The sequence below is a fragment of the Rasamsonia byssochlamydoides genome, assembly GCF_041956645.1.
Source record: "Rasamsonia byssochlamydoides strain NRRL 3658 unplaced genomic scaffold VTN77scaffold_44, whole genome shotgun sequence".
Classification (NCBI taxonomy): Eukaryota; Fungi; Ascomycota; class Eurotiomycetes; order Eurotiales; family Trichocomaceae; genus Rasamsonia; species Rasamsonia byssochlamydoides.
The window spans coordinates 37,499-55,859 of record NW_027192427.1 but is presented as its reverse complement, the minus strand read 5'-3'; the positions used below and the strand labels follow the sequence as shown (position 1 = coordinate 55,859).

Genomic DNA, 18,361 nt, shown 5'->3' with positions numbered 1-18,361 from the left:
TACTCGTCAAGGGGCACCGGCTCGATCAAATTTGATTTTCTTGCTGCTAAGAATAATTTCGATCCGGCCTGCCAGTGCTAAACCTTGTGCGGCTGCGCCACTGCCAGCCTGCCAGGGTCTTCACGGAATACGGAGTATACATTCATTATTTTCGGAACGGCCGTCCCCGCGAGCTTTCCATGGTATTTCTGCCGTCCAGTCCAGTGGTACGGTCTACTACGCTATTTGTTAGTATACAGTCCTAGTTTCAGCCACATCCAGTGACTGAATTCTCGCAGGTTTTCTTGCCCTGATCATCGGATGATTTTCCGTCAGTCCCCATAGCTTGGTCGTCCCTGATGGTCCGAAGCTACTAAAGATGACAGGCTGCCACTGGCGTCCTCTATATACGTTTCCCGTGGGGAGGGAAAGGGAGCTTACGCCCTACACTACTCCGTACTAAGGTACGCGTGGGTTCTGAAACATGTAAGAAGTTGAACTCGAAAACTACTATATACAAAGCTATTTGAATAGAACACGTATCCCAGTACGGAGTACGGAGTATTTAGAAAAGAGTTATTGATTCTCGACAGCAATAGTTATGTTTTATCAACTCACTCCGGTCACGAGCGGCTGCGTCATGTTGACACGGAGTCAGAGTACTGGAGTGCTAAGTCATGATTATTCATGACGTTTTTTTCTTCTTTGATCAAAATCCATTGGTTCTCGAAGCGTCTCAACCTCGGCGTAGCCCCCTAATACTCCGTTACAAGAGACCTTGAAGTGGAAAGTGGATAAATGGGGGCATACTCAGAGTAGTACTGTAAACAAACAGTTCTGATGTGATGATATCATCATCAACTACTGACTATTGAATCTTCTCAAAGATGGATTTGACGCAACGGTAGTTTCGTGTCCGCCCCCAATAATAATACTCCATCCAGAGGGAGTATTTCTACCATGCGTGACCGCCTGCCGTCTGCCGCCAGTCAGGACGCAACTTGCAAGTAAGTTGTGCGGCAACAATTGTTTGCAATACTGTATACGGAGTACTCCGTAATAATATAATAACGATCATATAAACAGCCACTTATCATATCATCTGGTTGTTAGCCAAATACTCCGTACTCACCGTCTCACAGATCCAGAGGACCATAATAACGGCATGACGACAAAAAAAATCCTCGACTTAACTAACTACTCCGTACTGTGTTGCTTACTTACTACTTTTCAGCGCTAAGCTGTTGGTTGGACCAGGGTCAGATTTAACAACCCGCGGTCCCTGGCGAGTGGCGACTAATATAGATCTGACCTACTCCGTACAGAATAATGGATGGATGATTCCCTGTCGAGTTCGCGAGCAAAAAAAAAAACAAAGATACCATAATAGCGTCTACTTACTCAGTCTGCTACCAACTTGACATGGGTAAATAAATGGCCCCTCATAACTAGTCGTTCAAGTTGCAGCTACAAACGAAAAAGAGGCTCATATCATAACCTAAGGGAGGCATTGGTATTATTATTCACAGTGTTCGATCATTCGATCGATCGATCGGTTCCTGGACTGGGCCGGGACCTTACCCGGTGGGTAGTAATTAGTTCGTTAGTTAGGTAGGTAGTACCAACCCGAATGCATTCAATCCTTGCCTTGCAAGGTGAGGCTGGAGTCCGCTGGACAAGCGAGTCAGCGCGTAAGTTCCTTGAGAAAGCTGCAGGAGGCAGTTTGTTGGAACCTTGGCAAGCGGGTGATGTGTAACTTCCGCACTTTAGTACTTGGTTAGTAGGTAGATAATTTTCTTTTTTTCCATAGTTGGAAATTAATATTTTGCCCCTGCAGGTCATGTATGTATGTACTGTAATGTATGTATGTACCTGGTCCAGGTGTTGTATGGTAGAGGAAAGATACAAAAATAAAAAATATCATTGGATATACACCGTGCATACATACAATATATCACTTTGACCGGCATGGCAGTCGCGGCGCTATCCTTTTTCTTTCTTTCTTTTTTTTTGTTCTCGTGTCTTTTCTTTTTCTTTTCTTCTCCTCCATTTATTCACTCTGCCCTTTTTTTTTTCTTTTTTTTCTTTCCTTTTTTTTCCTTCTGGGGAGGTTCCCTGTAGGGCTCCCCTGCATAATTTCCTACTTTTGCTTACTTGCTTACTTGCATTAGTTCACTGGTTTATATCGAATCCAATCTTATTATTGTTATTATTAGGTCTTATTGTGATGACCAGCTATCTACAAGCCTTAAATCGTCGCGCTTTGTTTGAAAAGAAAAAAAAAACCAATACCTATTCTAATAATGCTAGGGCTTTTGGCCCCAGGGCCTGCCGACTGTATAGTTTTTATTTTTATTTTTTCTTTATTTTTATCTTTTCCAGTAGGCTAGGGTTCTCATGTACAGTACATATATCCTCTGATTCATACTGTAGAATCTATTCATTTATGTATACTATCAAATCGACTTAGTTACAATATTGTTTTTTTTTCTGCCCTACACTTTAAGAACGCTAAATAATTGATTATTACCTACCTATTTTTAGCGTGGGCAGCTATGGATAAGGATTAAATAGTCTCTAACGGGCAAAGCGCAAGGTTTTATCTGTCACTGTCTCCAGATTAATTGCTGACTCCCCAAACCCCAGTTTGTTTCATTGCAAAGTAATGCCTCTATTATAATACCGCCGAGTGGTATGGAATTTGCTACGCTTTAGAAACCTCTTTTATTCTTCAATATATCCTCTGCCGTGTGAGTATGTGAGCCGGGAACGCCTTATTTCAATGGCCTCAAGTTCAGACATATCATCCTGGAGTACAGATATACCGAAGAATCATTCACAACGGAAGAATTAATGCATCTTCTTAACCTGGCTTGCTAGAGTTAGTATCACACATTGCATTGTTTGTTTAGTGTCCATGACCAGGAGGCCTTTTCCCCCCCTCCCCCCACCCCTCTCCATCTACCTACCTCACAAACCGCCCTCTAACTCTTCAACTCTAGCATCTGGAGAACGAGGGCATACCATCTGATGTTGAGAGGGGACGACCTATTCCACATCTGAAGCACTTGTGGTCGACTTCTTAAGGTGTCATGACAATCGCATCAGGCATAGACCTAATTCCATCTACGATGAGTATGACAGCCGTGCTCAGATGGCGTTACTTTCAACGTTGGTCTGCGTCATGGCCCATTTGTCTTTACTCTGACTGACCAGACCTCTATCAGAGTAACATATTCGTGCACGAGGATTGACACGTAAAATGTATGTCTCTTCGTCGACTTGGAATGGGCTTGCTCGTTGCCGGCTGAGATGCTGTGTCCTTCGTGGTGGCGAGTTGATCAAATGCCCAAGGGTGAGTGAGCATCTTGACGCATTTAGCAAGCAAGCTGTATGATGAATTATATAATCCCTTGAGGTTTTATCTTTTTTTTTTTTCGACACGGAGGAGAAATCCTCCTCCTTCCCAGATTGCTCACCCTTTTTCTTGCACGCACAGAATCCATGAGAAGACGCTGGAAGAGTGGCAGCTTCTGGTTTCTTTCTTTCACGCTGTGGAAACCCCCCAAAAGAATTATATCGTCCGTTTCTTGATCACATAAAGCCTCCATAGTGTCCTTTAAGTAATACAATAGTACGTACATGTACAGTACAGTAGAGCTCAAAGGACAAAACAGGTATCAGAGCCTTCCTTCAAACAAAGAAGCGAATTTTTTTTCGCTTTTTTTTTATTGCACCTGTTTCCTTCTTACCCGACAGACAGACCGGACAGATGATTAGGAATGACAGCAGACAATGATATAACCAGGCGTTGCTCCGTGTGTATAGGCTTGACCGTCTGAGTCTGAGTCGCTTGTTCAGTGTAATGCTGCTTGCCCATTGGCATGTCATGATCCAATAGTTAAGGAGATGACGTTAACCCCGTTCTGACTGAATTACGCAGTCATATAGATATCTAACCTAGGTAGGTAGGCAGGTAATCGAGGCTGAGACTTGAGATTGAGGTCAGATAGGGGGAAGTCGGAAACCCTCGCTATATACATATAGACCCGTGTCCGAGATCTCATTCTGAGAACCAGGAACCAACCATATCGTCCTTGTTTATAGCCATGCTTGTGTGGTTACTTCCGTATGCTATATTCACCATGAGCTCAACCATGACAGAGGGAGTAATGTGTAACAGCTATTCTGGCGATCATCAGGAGGCTTGCCTCATAAAAGCTATACAGCGATGTTCCTTAGTTTGGAGAGATGCGTATTGCTGTGCGAGTTGGTAAGCCTGCTGTCTTCGAGCTGGCGAGTGCCGTTCTTTCTTTCCACAGGGCTTTACTCAGTACCGACATCGTCCAGGTTGTTCTCGTCCAGATACTGTTCTCGAATGCAAAGGTCTCACGCCGGGTGCCATGGAGGTGATCTTTCAGCCCCGTTTCAGTGAAAGGTCCTTCGTACCGCAGTAGGGGAATCTGACCACACTAATCATGCTGCATCACAAGCAGCCCTCTCTCCTTCGCCAGCTCGGCCGCTTGTGGATCCCAGGGCGCCATCTTCAGTAGCAGTGCATTCAGCTCTGCCTCTCTGCGCTCGATCTCCGCTTTCATCGCGTTCCACTCCGCTTCATACGCCTCCAACTGTGGCAGTTTCATCTTGACTAAGGCGTCGAGCTCCGACTCGGAAATAGGAGCAAGCTCGTCAACATCCAGGCAGTGAGCTTTGCAGATAGCTTTTCACGCTGGGTTATCGGCACCTTCGCAGCATTGCGTATATCAGCTCGTGGAACCGGAACTTGCCGTCCGCCATGGATTGCCGCATGAGGTCAGACAGCTTTTCCTTCTGATGGGGACGTTTGTCGACTGGTTGATGAATTAGCACGTGAAATGCAATCCGGACCAAATGTAGGAAGTTTGATTACCTCCCTCCATGTGCCTCTATCTCTTGCATCTTGAGTGTCAGTGGCGCCGTCAAGTTCGCATGGACGCTCTGATTGTCGTCCTCCCGGATAGACAGAGCCCCAGCTTGCTAAAACTTCAACTCCGATAATTCAAGGAGAAATCTCGCGATCTGCCCATAGACAATATGCATCCCTCTCACTGATATCCATTTTGGATCGACGCCAGGCATGAACCGTAGGCACCAGGATGTTGGCCCTTGATCAGGCGCATCGCTGCGACCTCGCGAACGACCTTCTCGTCTCCGTCCATCACCCTGCCGGGCACGGCAAATCGGACCAGCCACTTCACACCGTCATCGAAGCGGATGCTGCAGCTCCAGTTGAACGATCCACAGTATTCATCAAGGATTTCACTCGCGTGCTGCCCCTCGTCGCGGAAAGAAGAGACCCATTTGGCCAGAACCGAGCCTCGTTGCTCTTTGAACCTTCTCCCCCATTGGTTGCACAGCTTGCCATGTGCACGCCCTGCGCGTTCGTCCCAGTCCATCCTGAGGGGATCATCGAAATAGAGAGATGCAGGAAAAAAAAAAGGTGCCTCTGTGAGAGCTTTGGGGCAGTTTGAACCACATCGCTAACCGAAACCGTTCGTGGCTGCAGGGTGTCACGAGGCTTAATAAAGTTCATCTCAAGAGCTTTCACTACTGCGGTATCTTCCAGCTTGAGAATGTGTCACTATCCCCCGACACTGTTCTGGACGGTGGGGATGCAAGCATCGTCAGCCTCTGATCTTTCTTCTTTTTCTTCTTCTTTTCGTTGATTTCGTGATAGATCTCCAACCGGCGTCAGCAATATCAACCAGTCATCCCAACCAGCCAATGCCTAACAAATCATGTGGCGACAACGAGGATGGCAATAGCCATTTTAGTTGATAAGATGGCTATCGTTCTTGATCCGGTAGTTCTGACACATCGGATGCTGACATTGTATCCGGTCTTGCACAGTGGTTATTCAGGGCGAAAGTGATATCACGGTCTTCAGAGATAATGACAAACTACTGCAGGCAGAAATGAAGTCGCAACCAGTGGTAGCATCGTGCCAATTAAAAGTACACGCTCTTCCAACTTGATGATTTCTATGTCACTTTCGATTAGATTGGGAATTTGCTGTATGTTGGCCTATTATACCTATTAGATGGTACGCTTGCCCGGACACTAATGGTAGTAACTAGACTCGATCTCTTTAGTCCATGCAAGTCAAAATGACGTGGTTACACAGACAGGAAGAGACAACTAAGTTGTTGGTGCAACCGGGGCAAGCAGAATTGCTTACCAACATGGCAGCGCGGGACTGAGATGACCCCTCTCTGTATGTCGCGCCTTCAGCTGAATGAAGAGGCATTATAACAGTATTCAGTGTTGACTTGGGAAACCAGGTATATTAGGAGTGTTTAGCTCACCATCACTAACTAGGAACCTCGCCAGCAACACATATCGCATCCCTCGACAGGCATGTCAAAGTCATTTCGCAGGGCAGAAGCCGCTCAGCACAGTCTTCTACCATCCATCATCGACCAACTTGCTGGCGATGAACCGGATGCCCTGTGGGGGAAGTTTCCCAGATCATCAACTTCCCTGCGCGAAGGGTTCGAGTCCATCTCGTACGCCCAGTTTGCTAACGCAGTCAACGGCGTCGCGCAGCATCTCACCAAGTCTCTCGGGAGGAGAGACACTGGAGAGCCGTTGGCATACTTGGCTCCCAATGACCCCCGTTGTGCGATCACCTTGGTGGCTGCTATGAAGGCTGGATTTACAGTAGGATCTGCTTCTGCTTCTTGAATGCTTCCTGAGGCATAATCCAGCTGAAATCTCCAGATCTTTCTTCTCTCCGAGCGAAACAGCTTCGCAGCGAATCTGAAGCTGTTCGACGAGGTCCAATGCTCGACTTTGATCACGACAACCGCGGCCTTTCCACCCGTTCGAGCCACCCTGATAGAACGAGAAGTCACTCTGGTTGAGCTCCCATCGCTGGAGACACTGCTGCATGAGCCACAGGCGGCGTATCCCTATGAAAAAAAAGTTGGCTGCTGCGAAAAATGAAACGGCGTTTATAGTCCACACGTCTGGGTCCACAGGTGAGATAAACAGTTTTAAATAGAAGCTTTAACTGATTGACTCAGGCTTTCCCAAGCCCATGTATATGTCTCATGACTATATTTCCAGAGCCGCGCGCAACATCGGTCTTCAAGTACCTGAAGGCTATGAGATGCTCAATTCAATGACGGGGAATAATCAGAACGTCTTGCTCCTGCCTCTGGGACATGTAGGTTTGCCCTTTTTGAATACAGGAGTTGCCTATTCATCTAGATTTGCGCAATTATACCACCTGTAGGGGCGCCACTAATCATTCGCAGCCAGAAGGAGTCCATTTTGGGGTTTTGAACCCCTTCTTCAACAAAACCACGGTGATACTGCCCCTTCCTGGCATCCCCCCAACAGGAGAAGCGTTGCTAGAAATGCTCCAACACACTCAAGCGGACTGGGCCACCCTGGCACCGCTAACGCTGGAAACCATTTCCAAAAATATGACCCTTCTGGAGGATGTTGCGCGCCATCTCAAGATGCTCCTTTTCTCGGGGGGAAGTCTCCCCAAAGTCTTTGGCGACGTGATCGCCTCAAAAATCAAACTCACCTCGCTTCTGGGCTCTTCAGAGTCGGGACCTCTCCCCACCATGTATCGACATGGATATGATTTCGAGCAAGATTGGAACTATCTGCAGATCCACCCGGCCATCGGTGCCAGGTTCGATCCCCTTCCGGGAGATGTCTTTGAGCTCGTGTTCGACCGAACCCCAGAGAGCGAACCCCATCAGACCGTCTTTACCATCTATCCAGATCTGAAGGAGTTCCGGACAAAGGACCTGCTCACCCCTCATCCATCGCTTCCGGATGTCTGGACCCATGCAGCTCGATCAGATGATGTGATCGTGTTCTTGAATGGTGAAAAGGTCAACCCTGTCACTTTTGAAAGCCATGTTGCAAAGCATCCCGAAGTTGCAGCAGCGGTCATGTTCGGCCACCAGCGCTTTGAGCCAGGCCTGTTAATCGAACTGCGTGACGAGCAGAAGAAGCCTCTATCGACAGTGGAGAGGGCTCGGATTATTGAGCGTCTGTGGCCGACGATCGAAGCGGCAAATCGTCTTTTGCCCGCCTATGCACAGGTTTCACAATCCCACATCTGCTTTACAGACCCTGGCAGTCCTGTCCTGCGCACGCTGAAGGGCTCCCTTCGGCGTCAGGCCACCTTAGACCACTACGCGAGTAAGATCAACCAGGTCTACGCCGACGTGGAGGCCATGTGGACGTCCACGACGTCCAGTCTGAGTAAAGGAGACCTGGCAACGACAGACTCGATCAGGGGCTTGGTACGGGAGTCCCTCGTGGAAGCCACCCGACTGGAAAACGTGGAGGACAATGCAGACCTTTTCAGCCAGGGAATTGATTCCTTGCATATTCTTCGTCTTGTCCGGCAGTTGCGCATCAAGACAGGTCTGCATTCTATTCAACCGAGTATCGTCTACCTGCATCCTTCCATCGCTGCCCTCGCTGAAGCTCTGTATGCACTGGCACACAAGATCGAGTCTTCCGAAACAGAGCAGAAGGAGAAATGGAGGGCCATGCGGACTAAGACATTGCAGAAATACCTGGATATGATTACTTCTCGGAAGGATGGTCTTTCGTCAAAACCAGGCGACAATGATACCACTGACGTCAACACCGATCAGGTGGTGATCCTCACGGGCTCAACAGGCTCCATAGGCTCCTATATCCTGCACACACTCTTATCCCAGCCTCAAGTCAAACGTGTCTACTGTCTGAACCGATCCCCCGATTCAGGCACCCTGCAAAAAGAACGCAACACCAACCTGGATCCGATCCTGCCAACATCCTCTGGCTGTCGCAAGAACATTGACTGGTTGCCGATTGACACGTTGGCGAAGGTGGTTGTTAATATCGGGTTGCACGCAGCAGCAGCAGAGGATCTCCCCGATCCGGAGACGGAGCCGGAGCCGGTCGTCGTGCTTCACCCGCTCAATCCACACCGTACGTCTTGGGAGGCTCTGGTGCCGTCCATCATCACGTCTCTTCAACAACACGCCTCACCAGAGACAACGATCGAGATCGTTTCGCCCGCTGAATGGCTGGCCAAGTTACGCGCCAGCGCTGTTTCCTTGATGCAAGGCAATGATGCCTCCGAAGAAGCCCGCGAAGCCCTCCTCCGCGCCAATCCGGCACTCCGTCTGCTCGATTTCTTCGCGGCGCGGTTTGGATCTCTGAGCGATCAGACCGTTGCATTAGGAGGACTGCAGTGGGAAACCAGCCGAGCGGAGAGTCTCAGTGAGAAGTTAAGAGCTGCAGAGGCGATTGATGGGGTGACGATGAAGCGGTGGGTTGAGCAGTGGTTAAGAGCAGTGTAGATGCTCGAATAGCAGAAAACAAATATTCTGGATTGACAGGTATTAGGTCAAAACGACTGAGATCAATTATTAACTCTCTACCCTAGCTAGCTTTATTTTTCGTTAAGTGGCATATATATAGCACCGTCGAGCTCGATCATGCATGACTAATGATCGATCGATAGATAGATTATATATATATACTGGCGGTTTAGTCAGGCTGAGTTGGGGAGAAAGAAGGTCAGAAGGTCAGAAGGAAGAAGCCTTAACGACCAAGCCTGTCTGAAGGCCAGGACAGCTATCTACCTAGGTAGGTACAGAGTACTCCATACTCTGTACTGTAGATGGGTAAATAAAGGGGTTTGTTTGGTTGAGCCAAGCTAAGCCCTGAAGCTGACTGACTATTAATACAGCAACTACCTGTTGGGGCCGATCTGATTCAACTTTATCTGCCTGTAGGGAATCTACTGGTGGATGTCTGTTAGTTCTGATTGAAGTGAAGAGAGAAGGAAATTAAGAGGCACAGAAGTTCAAGCTGAGATGATTAATATAATACATTTCATGATTCACTCATTAGTCCTATCGACTTCTCTTTCATGACCCTTAGATATGTATATATTGTACATGTACATAATTAAGATATGCCCACGCTGTCCAGGCGTAGTCGATAGACCCAAAAACTACAAATCAGGATCGTCTGGATCATCTTCTGCTTTAGCAGAATACAGTGCCCGGGACTCCTCCGCGTACTGTCTCAATTTGGCCTCGATGTCCTCCTCTTCTTGGTCTGGCTGGCTGGCATTCTGCTCCGAAGTCTCTTTCTCTTTCCCCGCTTTGGCTGTTGGCACGTAGCCGGCCTTTTCCAGTCGGTCCATCTCTTCTGGCTCGATCAACTTCCCCTGTCCCTTGATGGCATCCTGTTTCCGTCTGACAGCAGTCGGCACGAACTTGCTGACAGCTTCCTGCCGTAGATCTCGGATTTGAGGGGAGGCTTCGTAGACGGTCTTGGGCTCAGGCGCCACCTCCGGCTTCGGTGGCAGTGGATGTGGTTGACGCTCCGCGCCTTCAACAGCGTCTCTCTCTCGTTGGCGATGCTGCCGGGGGATCGGAGGCGGAGTGTCCCTGGGCATGGGGATTCTGCGAACACTCTCGTCTGTGTCGCTGCTATCGCTCTCTTTCAACTGGTGGTCCTCATCTCTCCTCCTCTTTCCCAAGATGCCGCCTCTGTTTTCGGTCCGTGGTCCCTTTCCGAACTGAGGCGCTTTGTCACCCAGAGCCTCTCGGGCCTTTAGCACCGCCCGGAGATCCCGCTCGAGCTCTTCCAGGATCTGCTTCTCACGCGGCCGTAAGGGCTGTCCGGACTCCTCGATCGCCTTGAGGTCGTTGATCTGCCGTTGGATCCGCTCCGGGTTGCGACGCGCCAATTTCTCGTTACGTCGTGCCAACGCCTCCGCTTTGCCTTTCTTGATCGCTCTCTGTTTCTCCAGCTTTCGCTGGGCCTGAGCGGGGTTCAGGGTACGCTCCTTGTCTTTGGCCATGATGGAGGCGATCTCAAGTCAACTCTGCTGTCTGTTGTATGGTCAGGCGTTGGTGCAGGGATCCGCTGGACGTGTGTCCTCTGGTAAAATCAGGCCGCAGAAACGTGACGACAGAGCAAGCTTTGGAAAGCTGCGCGCTCATTAGCTTTTGCAGCAGGCTAGAGCCGCGGAGGATGGATTGGAGGAAGCTCACAGGTTTAAAGAAGCCCAAGGACCCAAAGCTGCATGAGTCCTCCAGTCGCAAGCTTGCTGACGGAACTACCGCCACGCCAAATCCAATGATAGCCGCCTGGAGTCCGCAGTGCTTTAGCCTCACACGTTGGGCAGCGGAGGAGGAGAAAAAATTTTTTTTTCAAAAAATCGATTGTGTCGGATAGGATGACATTGGAATGGATGACAGACAGATGAGAGGACTCAATAGACGATGGCGCGGAAGTTGGACGTGTCCACCGCCCGTTCTCGACTCCCGCCTGCGATAACGCGGGGGGCGATAGTGGTCGACGATATGTCAGAATGTGCAAGAGCCACTCAAGGCTTGAAAAAATAAAAAATAAAAAAAAATAAAGGAAAGATAGACGTTGCTATATGTTACTTTGGACGCTGTAGTTGCAGAAGACTTAGTCAGCCTCAATACGACGCTGCAAAACTAGAATGATAACTTCGCCAGTAACTGTCATCGCCGCCCATATAGCTCTGAATGCAGAGCTGCAACGCATCCTGCACAATTGCCTGATGCAGTGTCCACCAGAAGAATTAATTTAATTTAATTATCTTCTTCCTTCATAATTTTTTTGAGCCCCTCCTTCTTTTCGAATTATCCTAAGCTTGACTGTCTCTGGCTTTGGCTGATTATCCCCCACACGCCCACCACCTTCTTCCGTCCGTCTTTAGCCATTCAACTACTCTCCGTCCGCCCTTCGTTTCTGGCCATCCCCCATCTCCTCATCCTTCCCTTCCTCCTTTTCCCTCTTTCTCATCTCCTTCTCTAGCGTGAGGGGCTGTCAGCAGTTCCTGCATTGCTCAGCGCTGCCGGGCCTGTCTGTCGCAGTCTCCCCACACCTCTTCGTCTGCGTGCTGTGTAACGCGACAAGCCGCCGCGGTTGCTTTCTTTGCCGCCGACGAACCATTGCGCCGGCGATTCACCTTCGATCTCCCACCAGGCTGGCAGTGAGAGATGCTGTGAGAGTGGTCATCCCAGTTAAGCTCTGATTACTATTCTACTCCCTCCCTCCCTCGCCGTCGCCCTCTATCGCTTCCCTCCCGACGGCAACCACTGCTGCTTCGACCTCCCTGCTGTGTCCGCCGCTTTGTCTTCAGTCATCATGAACTGCCGTCCGTCGCGTATCTCTGCATCCAGATCGATCGGCGTCTTCTTCATCTTGTCGCTGTAACAGAGCATGTCCGTCGCAACCTCGATCCCCGACACCTCCCTTGGCCTTACCTCCTCCGAGATCCAAATCCTCCGACAGCAGCAGCAGATCGCTCTCCAGGGGAGTCATGCTGGCAATGTCTCCAGAGGCCGAGGATCGGGCCGGAACAGCAATTCCAGCTCCCGGGCTGCCAGCGCCGCCAGTAGTCAAGGCCGCCTGCTGCTGGATCCCATGAGTCTGAGGGCCCTTTCCCACCAGCTTGATCACCTTCAAGAACAGATCCGGGGCCGCATTGAATATGTATGTCACCTTTATTCTCTTAATCTCTCGCTCTCTTTGCCAGACTTCCCATCGATGTGAAGGCTGACATCTGAACAGCTGGAAGAACAAATGCAACTGTCAATCCAACACAGCTATGACCGTGCGGGCAATGTCATCCGTGATGCCGACGCCGAGATCGCACGTACCCGTTCCATTCTTGCCTCAATCGACGAGTTGGAAAACGAGCTTGCCAAGATTGGGCACATAAGAGATATTGTCAAGTCGTTCCGCGCCAGAATCGAGGGCTATGACCATCGTCTCGATCAGGCAGCCCGCAGGCGATGACATTCTCAGAATTCATCATGTCGCGGGCTGTGTGTTACCAATCGCGTCGAGTGGAATTCCCTTATAAAATTTTCGGGCTCGTCGTTTGCCATCCAATAAAGCATGTTAGCTCAGTGGGGGAGCGCCGGGCTCATAACCCGGAGGTCCTCGGATCGAAACCGAGACATGCTAGGATACATTTCTTTTTTCGCTCATAACCCGGCCCTCCTAGAGATTCCAAGCTCGCATTCTCTATCTCGAATCTCTCCAGATTCGCCTCATCACTCCCACTCTGCTGCCCTGGGGGCCTCGGTTACTCGATACGACGGTCCTGGTTGACCGCAGGGAGGCTTCCTGCCTGCGATATGCGTTATATACGATCTTTGATTTTTTTTTCCCTTTTTTTTTTTGCCGCCGCTTTGCCTAAAGGCCTATGTCTCGAGAAGAGAATTACCTATACAGCGATTCAGTCCTCGCGGACATTCACCACGTCCTTGATCTGCGCGCAGGGCCGTCACCCAGCCCTAAAGAGCTTTCTTGTTCTCTGTTTATTTTTCACCATTTTCTTTGTCTATGATTTTTCTTACGGAGAAATGTTATCATGACTGGCTATGTCTTTTTGGAATGGAAAACAACATAAAGAATAGGATATATGCCTCGCGGCTAATTAGGATTCCCCTCAGTTTCATGGACTGTATTTCACATTTGACGCGGAATAGGAGGCGATCGGTGTATCGGAGTTCCTATCCATTTTGGCTGGATTTTGTCGTCATTTTGGTTGATTTCCTGTGATTGTGGATATATATCTCTCCCGCTCACGCTACCTACCTGTTGTCTTCTGCTGGCGATGCTCTCTTATGTATCCTGCCTCACTTTGGAGGCAATCGAGCCTATTCTCCGATACGATACGTTCATTTAACGATCTTGCTTTGTGGGAGGCCTTTTCCCCTTCTCTACCTTCTACGTTATGTTGGAATTGTTATGATTGTTCCTTAGCTTCTCTTTCCTACAATGCAGCTCGATCAGGTCTCTATTGATTCGCACCTTCTTCCAGTTTTGTTCTTGGATCCGCAGGTGTGGAATATCTGGAATGGGAGAAACAAGTGTCATGAGTTCCTGGCATACAAACTGCTGCTGGGACTCTCTCACAGAGCTTCTGTGTAATTTCCAATTATCGAGTGATTCTGTTCTTCAGATGATACCTCAATGACGCGTTGTTTCTGTTTGTTTCTGACTGTTGCCAAGCGGTTCAACATCTCACCCGCCCTTGAATCGATAATAGTTGACTAATCCATTTTATGACTTGATTTGAAATACTAATAATTTACGGGAAAAACCGTGGATTAAAGATCAGACCCGGAGCAACCTGCGTAGGTAGATCACCTTCTCTCACAGAGAAGCTACAGCATCAGCTCCCTTATGCCAACCTTGCCTGTATAGAAACTAGGTGGACGCTCTACGCGTCAAAGTAATCGCCGCGCTTGTCTTCCAATAACTGACGGAGCATACCTCTGCAAAAGCGAGGAAGCCTGTCGAGCAAACAAGAGATCCACTGATGTTCACCAGAATGCAAGATTATCTCGGCAGGATGTCCTTCAAGATGATGCTTCGTCAACTGCGCCTCTCCCATTCGATATCCCCATCGAATAATCCGGGGTACAGCTTTGCCTGTTCCGCGTCAAGAGGCAAGCAAATATTCTTCTCCCTCCGTCTCGATGGGCTAACTTCAGATAAACACCAGGCTCTGGGACACAGTACAAGGCTGGCGATCAACGTGGCAGCCGAGGTTGGAGGCAAGTTCCTACCTTGCAACCCCGCAGCACACCAACTTTTCTTAGTGTCGTTTTCTTCCATCGACGCTCACCAAGACCAGCGCTATGACACCCCAGATTGGTCCTTGACCTCCTTCTTCTCCTGCCGCCGTTCAGACAGCTTCTTACTGCGCTTCTCAGTCAGGGGAAAGCGCTTCTCCGTTCCACAGGCCGTACAGCGAACCACACGGACATCTGCCCAGGGCTTCTTGCGATTCCGACTGGCGTTTCGAATCTCCTCGACGCAGGTGACATTCGGAACAAGGAGGATATCGCAGCGCCTGCAGAAAGAACGTTTGACCTCGATCGGTAGGCGCAGCTGCGTTTTCAATGACACTCCTCGCATCTGGGAGATGTAATGTCTTGGAAGACGTAATTCAGAGACCCTGACGGAGTTTTCTTTTTGGCTCATCATTTCCTCAACCATTCCGTCGTTTTCGACGATCTCTGGTACTCTTCGTGTCGCCCTTGACGGGGTATTGTCGTGGGTGGTATTGGTCTCTCCCGCATTGTTCTCTGTGCTGCCCTCCGATCTGGAGACAGCTGTGTGCGCAGACTGGAGATAGGCGGCCGCCCGATGCAGATAGGATATTCGCGCCCGAAGGTGGCTTTGCGCTCCTCCTCCCTTTCCCTTCGCCATCCTTTGTTGCTGTCCTTTCTTTGTACCGTTTATAGAATGACTCGACAGAAGGAGCAGCAACCATTGAAATCTCCCGGCCACACCGCATCGTACCAAATCACTTGTCCGGCGCACGGTGGCAACGGAGCAACGTCAAGCTAAACCTATCCCGGTTAGAACGAGAATTTTGTGAGGCTGATCCGGATGACTAATCAGCGGCTGCGCATCCAGCTCTTCTCTTCACCTCATCCCTCGCGACCTCCGATCTTTGTTTCTTTCATCCTCTTCCCACCTCTCGACCAGCTGCGATCGGTTCGCGTCGAGGCATCCTATAAATTATATCACTTGATTGCAACCAAGTGGTTACGCGCCTTTCGGAACTTGTCGACTTTGTTGCCTACATTCAGCATTTCACTGCGTGACTAGGCGTGTCACCAGCGCGGTCCTCGAACGCGAACACTCGCTGACTCTTTCATCTTCCATTCACACTTGTTCATCACCACAGTTGTCACACCCATAACCCACCATGTCTCACGAAGAGGATCTCATCGACTACTCCGATGAGGAGCTCCAGACCACTGATGCGGCTGCCACGACGACTGCCCCTGCTGCTGCGACCAACGGGGCAGCTCCGGCCAAGAAGGGCGACCTGACCGTCACGGGAGGTCGTCCGGACAAGAAGGGCAGCTATGTCGGTATTCACTCGACCGGTTTCCGCGATTTCTTGCTCAAGGGAGAGCTTCTACGTGCGATCACCGATTGCGGTTTCGAACATCCATCGGAGGGTTAGTCTAACCACACACTTATTATCTCCTACAAGCTTTCCTCCATTGTCCCACCTTACTACGTCCGTCCATCTCCGCGGGGGAAAGCCTGTCCATCGCACGATCAAAGTTCTGTCCCGCCCTGCAGGCGACACGAGGATTGTTGTCGGGAAAATATCTTTAAAAGATTACGCTACGCTGTATTTCGCCTGCGGCTAGTGGTCGGTCGTTTCCTTTGGAGAGCCATGCATATCCATAACCTGAAGTGGCGAAAATTCTTGCCACAAGGGGAATTTGCTAGCTTTTGCGGAAGGATGCGTCTGAGCTGAGAGAGAGAAATCCCATGTCTTTGATGGCAGGGCGTCCTCGTGTCGGCCTGCAGAGGGGTTCGAGTTGGACCGGGGATTTGCATTGCATCATGCAACACATTGTGTTGATTGATTAAACTTTGCTTGCTGGGGCCGAACGGAATCTGAGTTTTTTTTTCTTTTTCGCATTGTTCGTTTTGAGTTTGCGACTCCGAGGGGATGGACGGACGGACATTTTCCAGCGATGCGATTGCATTTTTCAAACTTTCGTTGCATCGAACAAAGTCTAACATTCCACTTCGCCTCACTACAGTTCAACAAGTCTGTATCCCGACTGCTATTCTCAATGTCGACGTTCTCTGCCAAGCCAAGTCTGGTCTTGGTAAAACCGCGGTCTTCGTCTTGACGACCCTGCATCAGCTCGAGCCTGTCCCTGGAGAGTGTCAGGTCCTGGTCATGTGCCACACCCGCGAGTTGGCGTACCAGATCAAGAATGAGTACGCGCGCTTCAGCAAGTACCTTCCTGATGTCAAGACCGCCGTCTTTTACGGAGGCACGCCGATGCAGAAGGACATCGAGCTGCTGTCCAACAAGGACACGTATCCCAACATCGTGGTCGGCACTCCGGGTCGACTGAACGCCTTGGTTCGGGAGAAGAAGCTGTCTCTCCGCAACGTCAAGAGCTTCGTTCTGGACGAATGTGACAAGATGTTGGATCAGATCGGTAAGTTAGGCGTTCTGACTTTTACAGTGCCTGTGCTCACATTTTCGCAGACATGCGCCGTGACGTTCAGGAGATCTTCCGCGCCACGCCCGCCGACAAGCAGGTCATGATGTTCAGCGCCACCCTCTCGCAGGAAATCCGACCAGTCTGCAAGAAGTTCATGCGGAACCCTCTGGAGGTTTACGTGGACGATGACACGAAACTCACGCTCCACGGTCTCCAGCAATACTACATCAAGCTCAGCGAATCCGAAAAGAACCGGAAGCTCAATGATCTCCTGGACAGCCTCGAGTTCAACCAGGTCATCATTTTCGTGAAGAGCACGGTGCGTGCAACCGAGCTTGACAGACTGCTGCGCGAGTGCAACTTCCCCAGTATCGCGGTGCACTCGGGTGTCAGCCAGGAAGAACGGTACGTAGGTCCATTCCGCTGTATTGTGAATATGATTTCTGACTTCTTGCAGTATCAAACGCTACAAGGAATTCAAGGAGTTCAACAAGCGTATCTGCGTTGCCACTGACGTGTTCGGCCGTGGTATCGATATCGAACGAATCAACCTTGCCATCAACTACGATCTGCCGGCGGATGCAGACTCGTACTTGCACCGTGTGGGTCGTGCCGGTCGGTTCGGTACGAAGGGTCTGTCCATCTCCTTCGTCAGCAGCGAGGAGGACGAAAAGGTCCTGAAGGAGATTGAGAAGCGCTTCGAAGTCGCTCTTCCTGAGTATCCTGAGGGCGGAGTTGATTCCAGCACCTACATGGCCTAGACGTTGGTCTGGTTTTTATTCAATTCGATTAATTGATTTCTTTTTTTCTTTTCAGTTTGCCAAGCTTATGTGGGGATCCTCTATTGTAACCTTGAAGTGATGATGGTCCTGGTCTGGATTTCGAATTCGAACACCTCCCACCTCATGCGTCTATAGTGCCAAATGGAAAAATGGATTTTCTTTTGCGGGGAAGCTAGCAGAATTGAATCGAAATTGAAATTGAGGAATTGAAAAGAAAATCCGTGTTAATTTTTATTATTTTATTCGTCTTGCTATGCTATGCTATGCTATGCTATGTACTCGAGAACTCGGGATGGGATAAATAAATTATTTACTGAATTGAATGCAAGGGAAAGTCTAGTCTAGTCTAGTCCGTGCTTTTTTTTTCTCGTTCTATTATTCTGTTACTTCCATTTCTATGATTTTTCCTTGGTACTCCTCCTCTTCCTCTTACTCTTACTCGTCCTCTTGTCTCCTTCCACTTTTGGGATTATTATTAGGCTGGGTGACATGTATCACCGGGGTTAGGCAGGCAGGCAAAATAGCAGCAGTCAT

At 49.5% G+C, this 18,361-nt stretch overlaps 6 protein-coding genes and 1 non-coding gene across 7 annotated transcripts; 5 read left to right on the top strand and 2 right to left on the bottom strand.

Annotated features, from left to right (window-relative positions):
• Positions 1–6,219: 6,219 nt before the first annotated feature.
• VTN77DRAFT_5943 (uncharacterized protein) lies at positions 6,220–6,664 on the top strand (the record flags this gene model as incomplete). The annotated part of the gene is made up of 2 exons (XM_069422166.1): positions 6,220–6,232; positions 6,300–6,664. 2 exons carry the CDS (start codon positions 6,220–6,222, stop codon positions 6,662–6,664), a joined length of 378 nt encoding a protein of 125 aa, XP_069276504.1.
• A 243-nt stretch (positions 6,665–6,907) lies between these two features.
• On the top strand, positions 6,908–9,341 carry VTN77DRAFT_5942 (uncharacterized protein; the record flags this gene model as incomplete). The annotated part of the gene is made up of 3 exons (XM_069422165.1): positions 6,908–6,998; positions 7,044–7,186; positions 7,278–9,341. 3 exons carry the CDS (start codon positions 6,908–6,910, stop codon positions 9,339–9,341), a joined length of 2,298 nt encoding a protein of 765 aa, XP_069276503.1.
• A 659-nt stretch (positions 9,342–10,000) lies between these two features.
• Positions 10,001–10,858, bottom strand: VTN77DRAFT_5941 (uncharacterized protein; the record flags this gene model as incomplete). The annotated part of the gene is made up of 1 exon (XM_069422164.1): positions 10,001–10,858. One exon carries the CDS (start codon positions 10,856–10,858, stop codon positions 10,001–10,003), a length of 858 nt encoding a protein of 285 aa, XP_069276502.1.
• A 1,397-nt stretch (positions 10,859–12,255) lies between these two features.
• Positions 12,256–12,834, top strand: VTN77DRAFT_5940 (uncharacterized protein; the record flags this gene model as incomplete). Its single annotated transcript, XM_069422163.1, has 2 exons — positions 12,256–12,528; positions 12,607–12,834. The coding sequence occupies 2 exons, from the start codon at positions 12,256–12,258 to the stop codon at positions 12,832–12,834; spliced, it is 501 nt and encodes a 166-aa protein (XP_069276501.1).
• Positions 12,835–12,933: 99 nt separating this feature from the next.
• Positions 12,934–13,005, top strand: VTN77DRAFT_t100. Its single transcript has one exon. It is a non-coding gene; the product is annotated as a tRNA-Met (tRNA).
• Positions 13,006–14,688: 1,683 nt separating this feature from the next.
• Positions 14,689–15,264, bottom strand: VTN77DRAFT_5939 (uncharacterized protein; the record flags this gene model as incomplete). The annotated part of the gene is made up of 1 exon (XM_069422161.1): positions 14,689–15,264. The coding sequence occupies one exon, from the start codon at positions 15,262–15,264 to the stop codon at positions 14,689–14,691; it is 576 nt and encodes a 191-aa protein (XP_069276500.1).
• Positions 15,265–15,769: 505 nt separating this feature from the next.
• On the top strand, positions 15,770–17,806 carry VTN77DRAFT_5938 (uncharacterized protein; the record flags this gene model as incomplete). The annotated part of the gene is made up of 4 exons (XM_069422160.1): positions 15,770–16,028; positions 16,629–17,039; positions 17,090–17,450; positions 17,503–17,806. The coding sequence occupies 4 exons, from the start codon at positions 15,770–15,772 to the stop codon at positions 17,804–17,806; spliced, it is 1,335 nt and encodes a 444-aa protein (XP_069276499.1).
• Between the last annotated feature and the right edge of the window lie 555 nt (positions 17,807–18,361).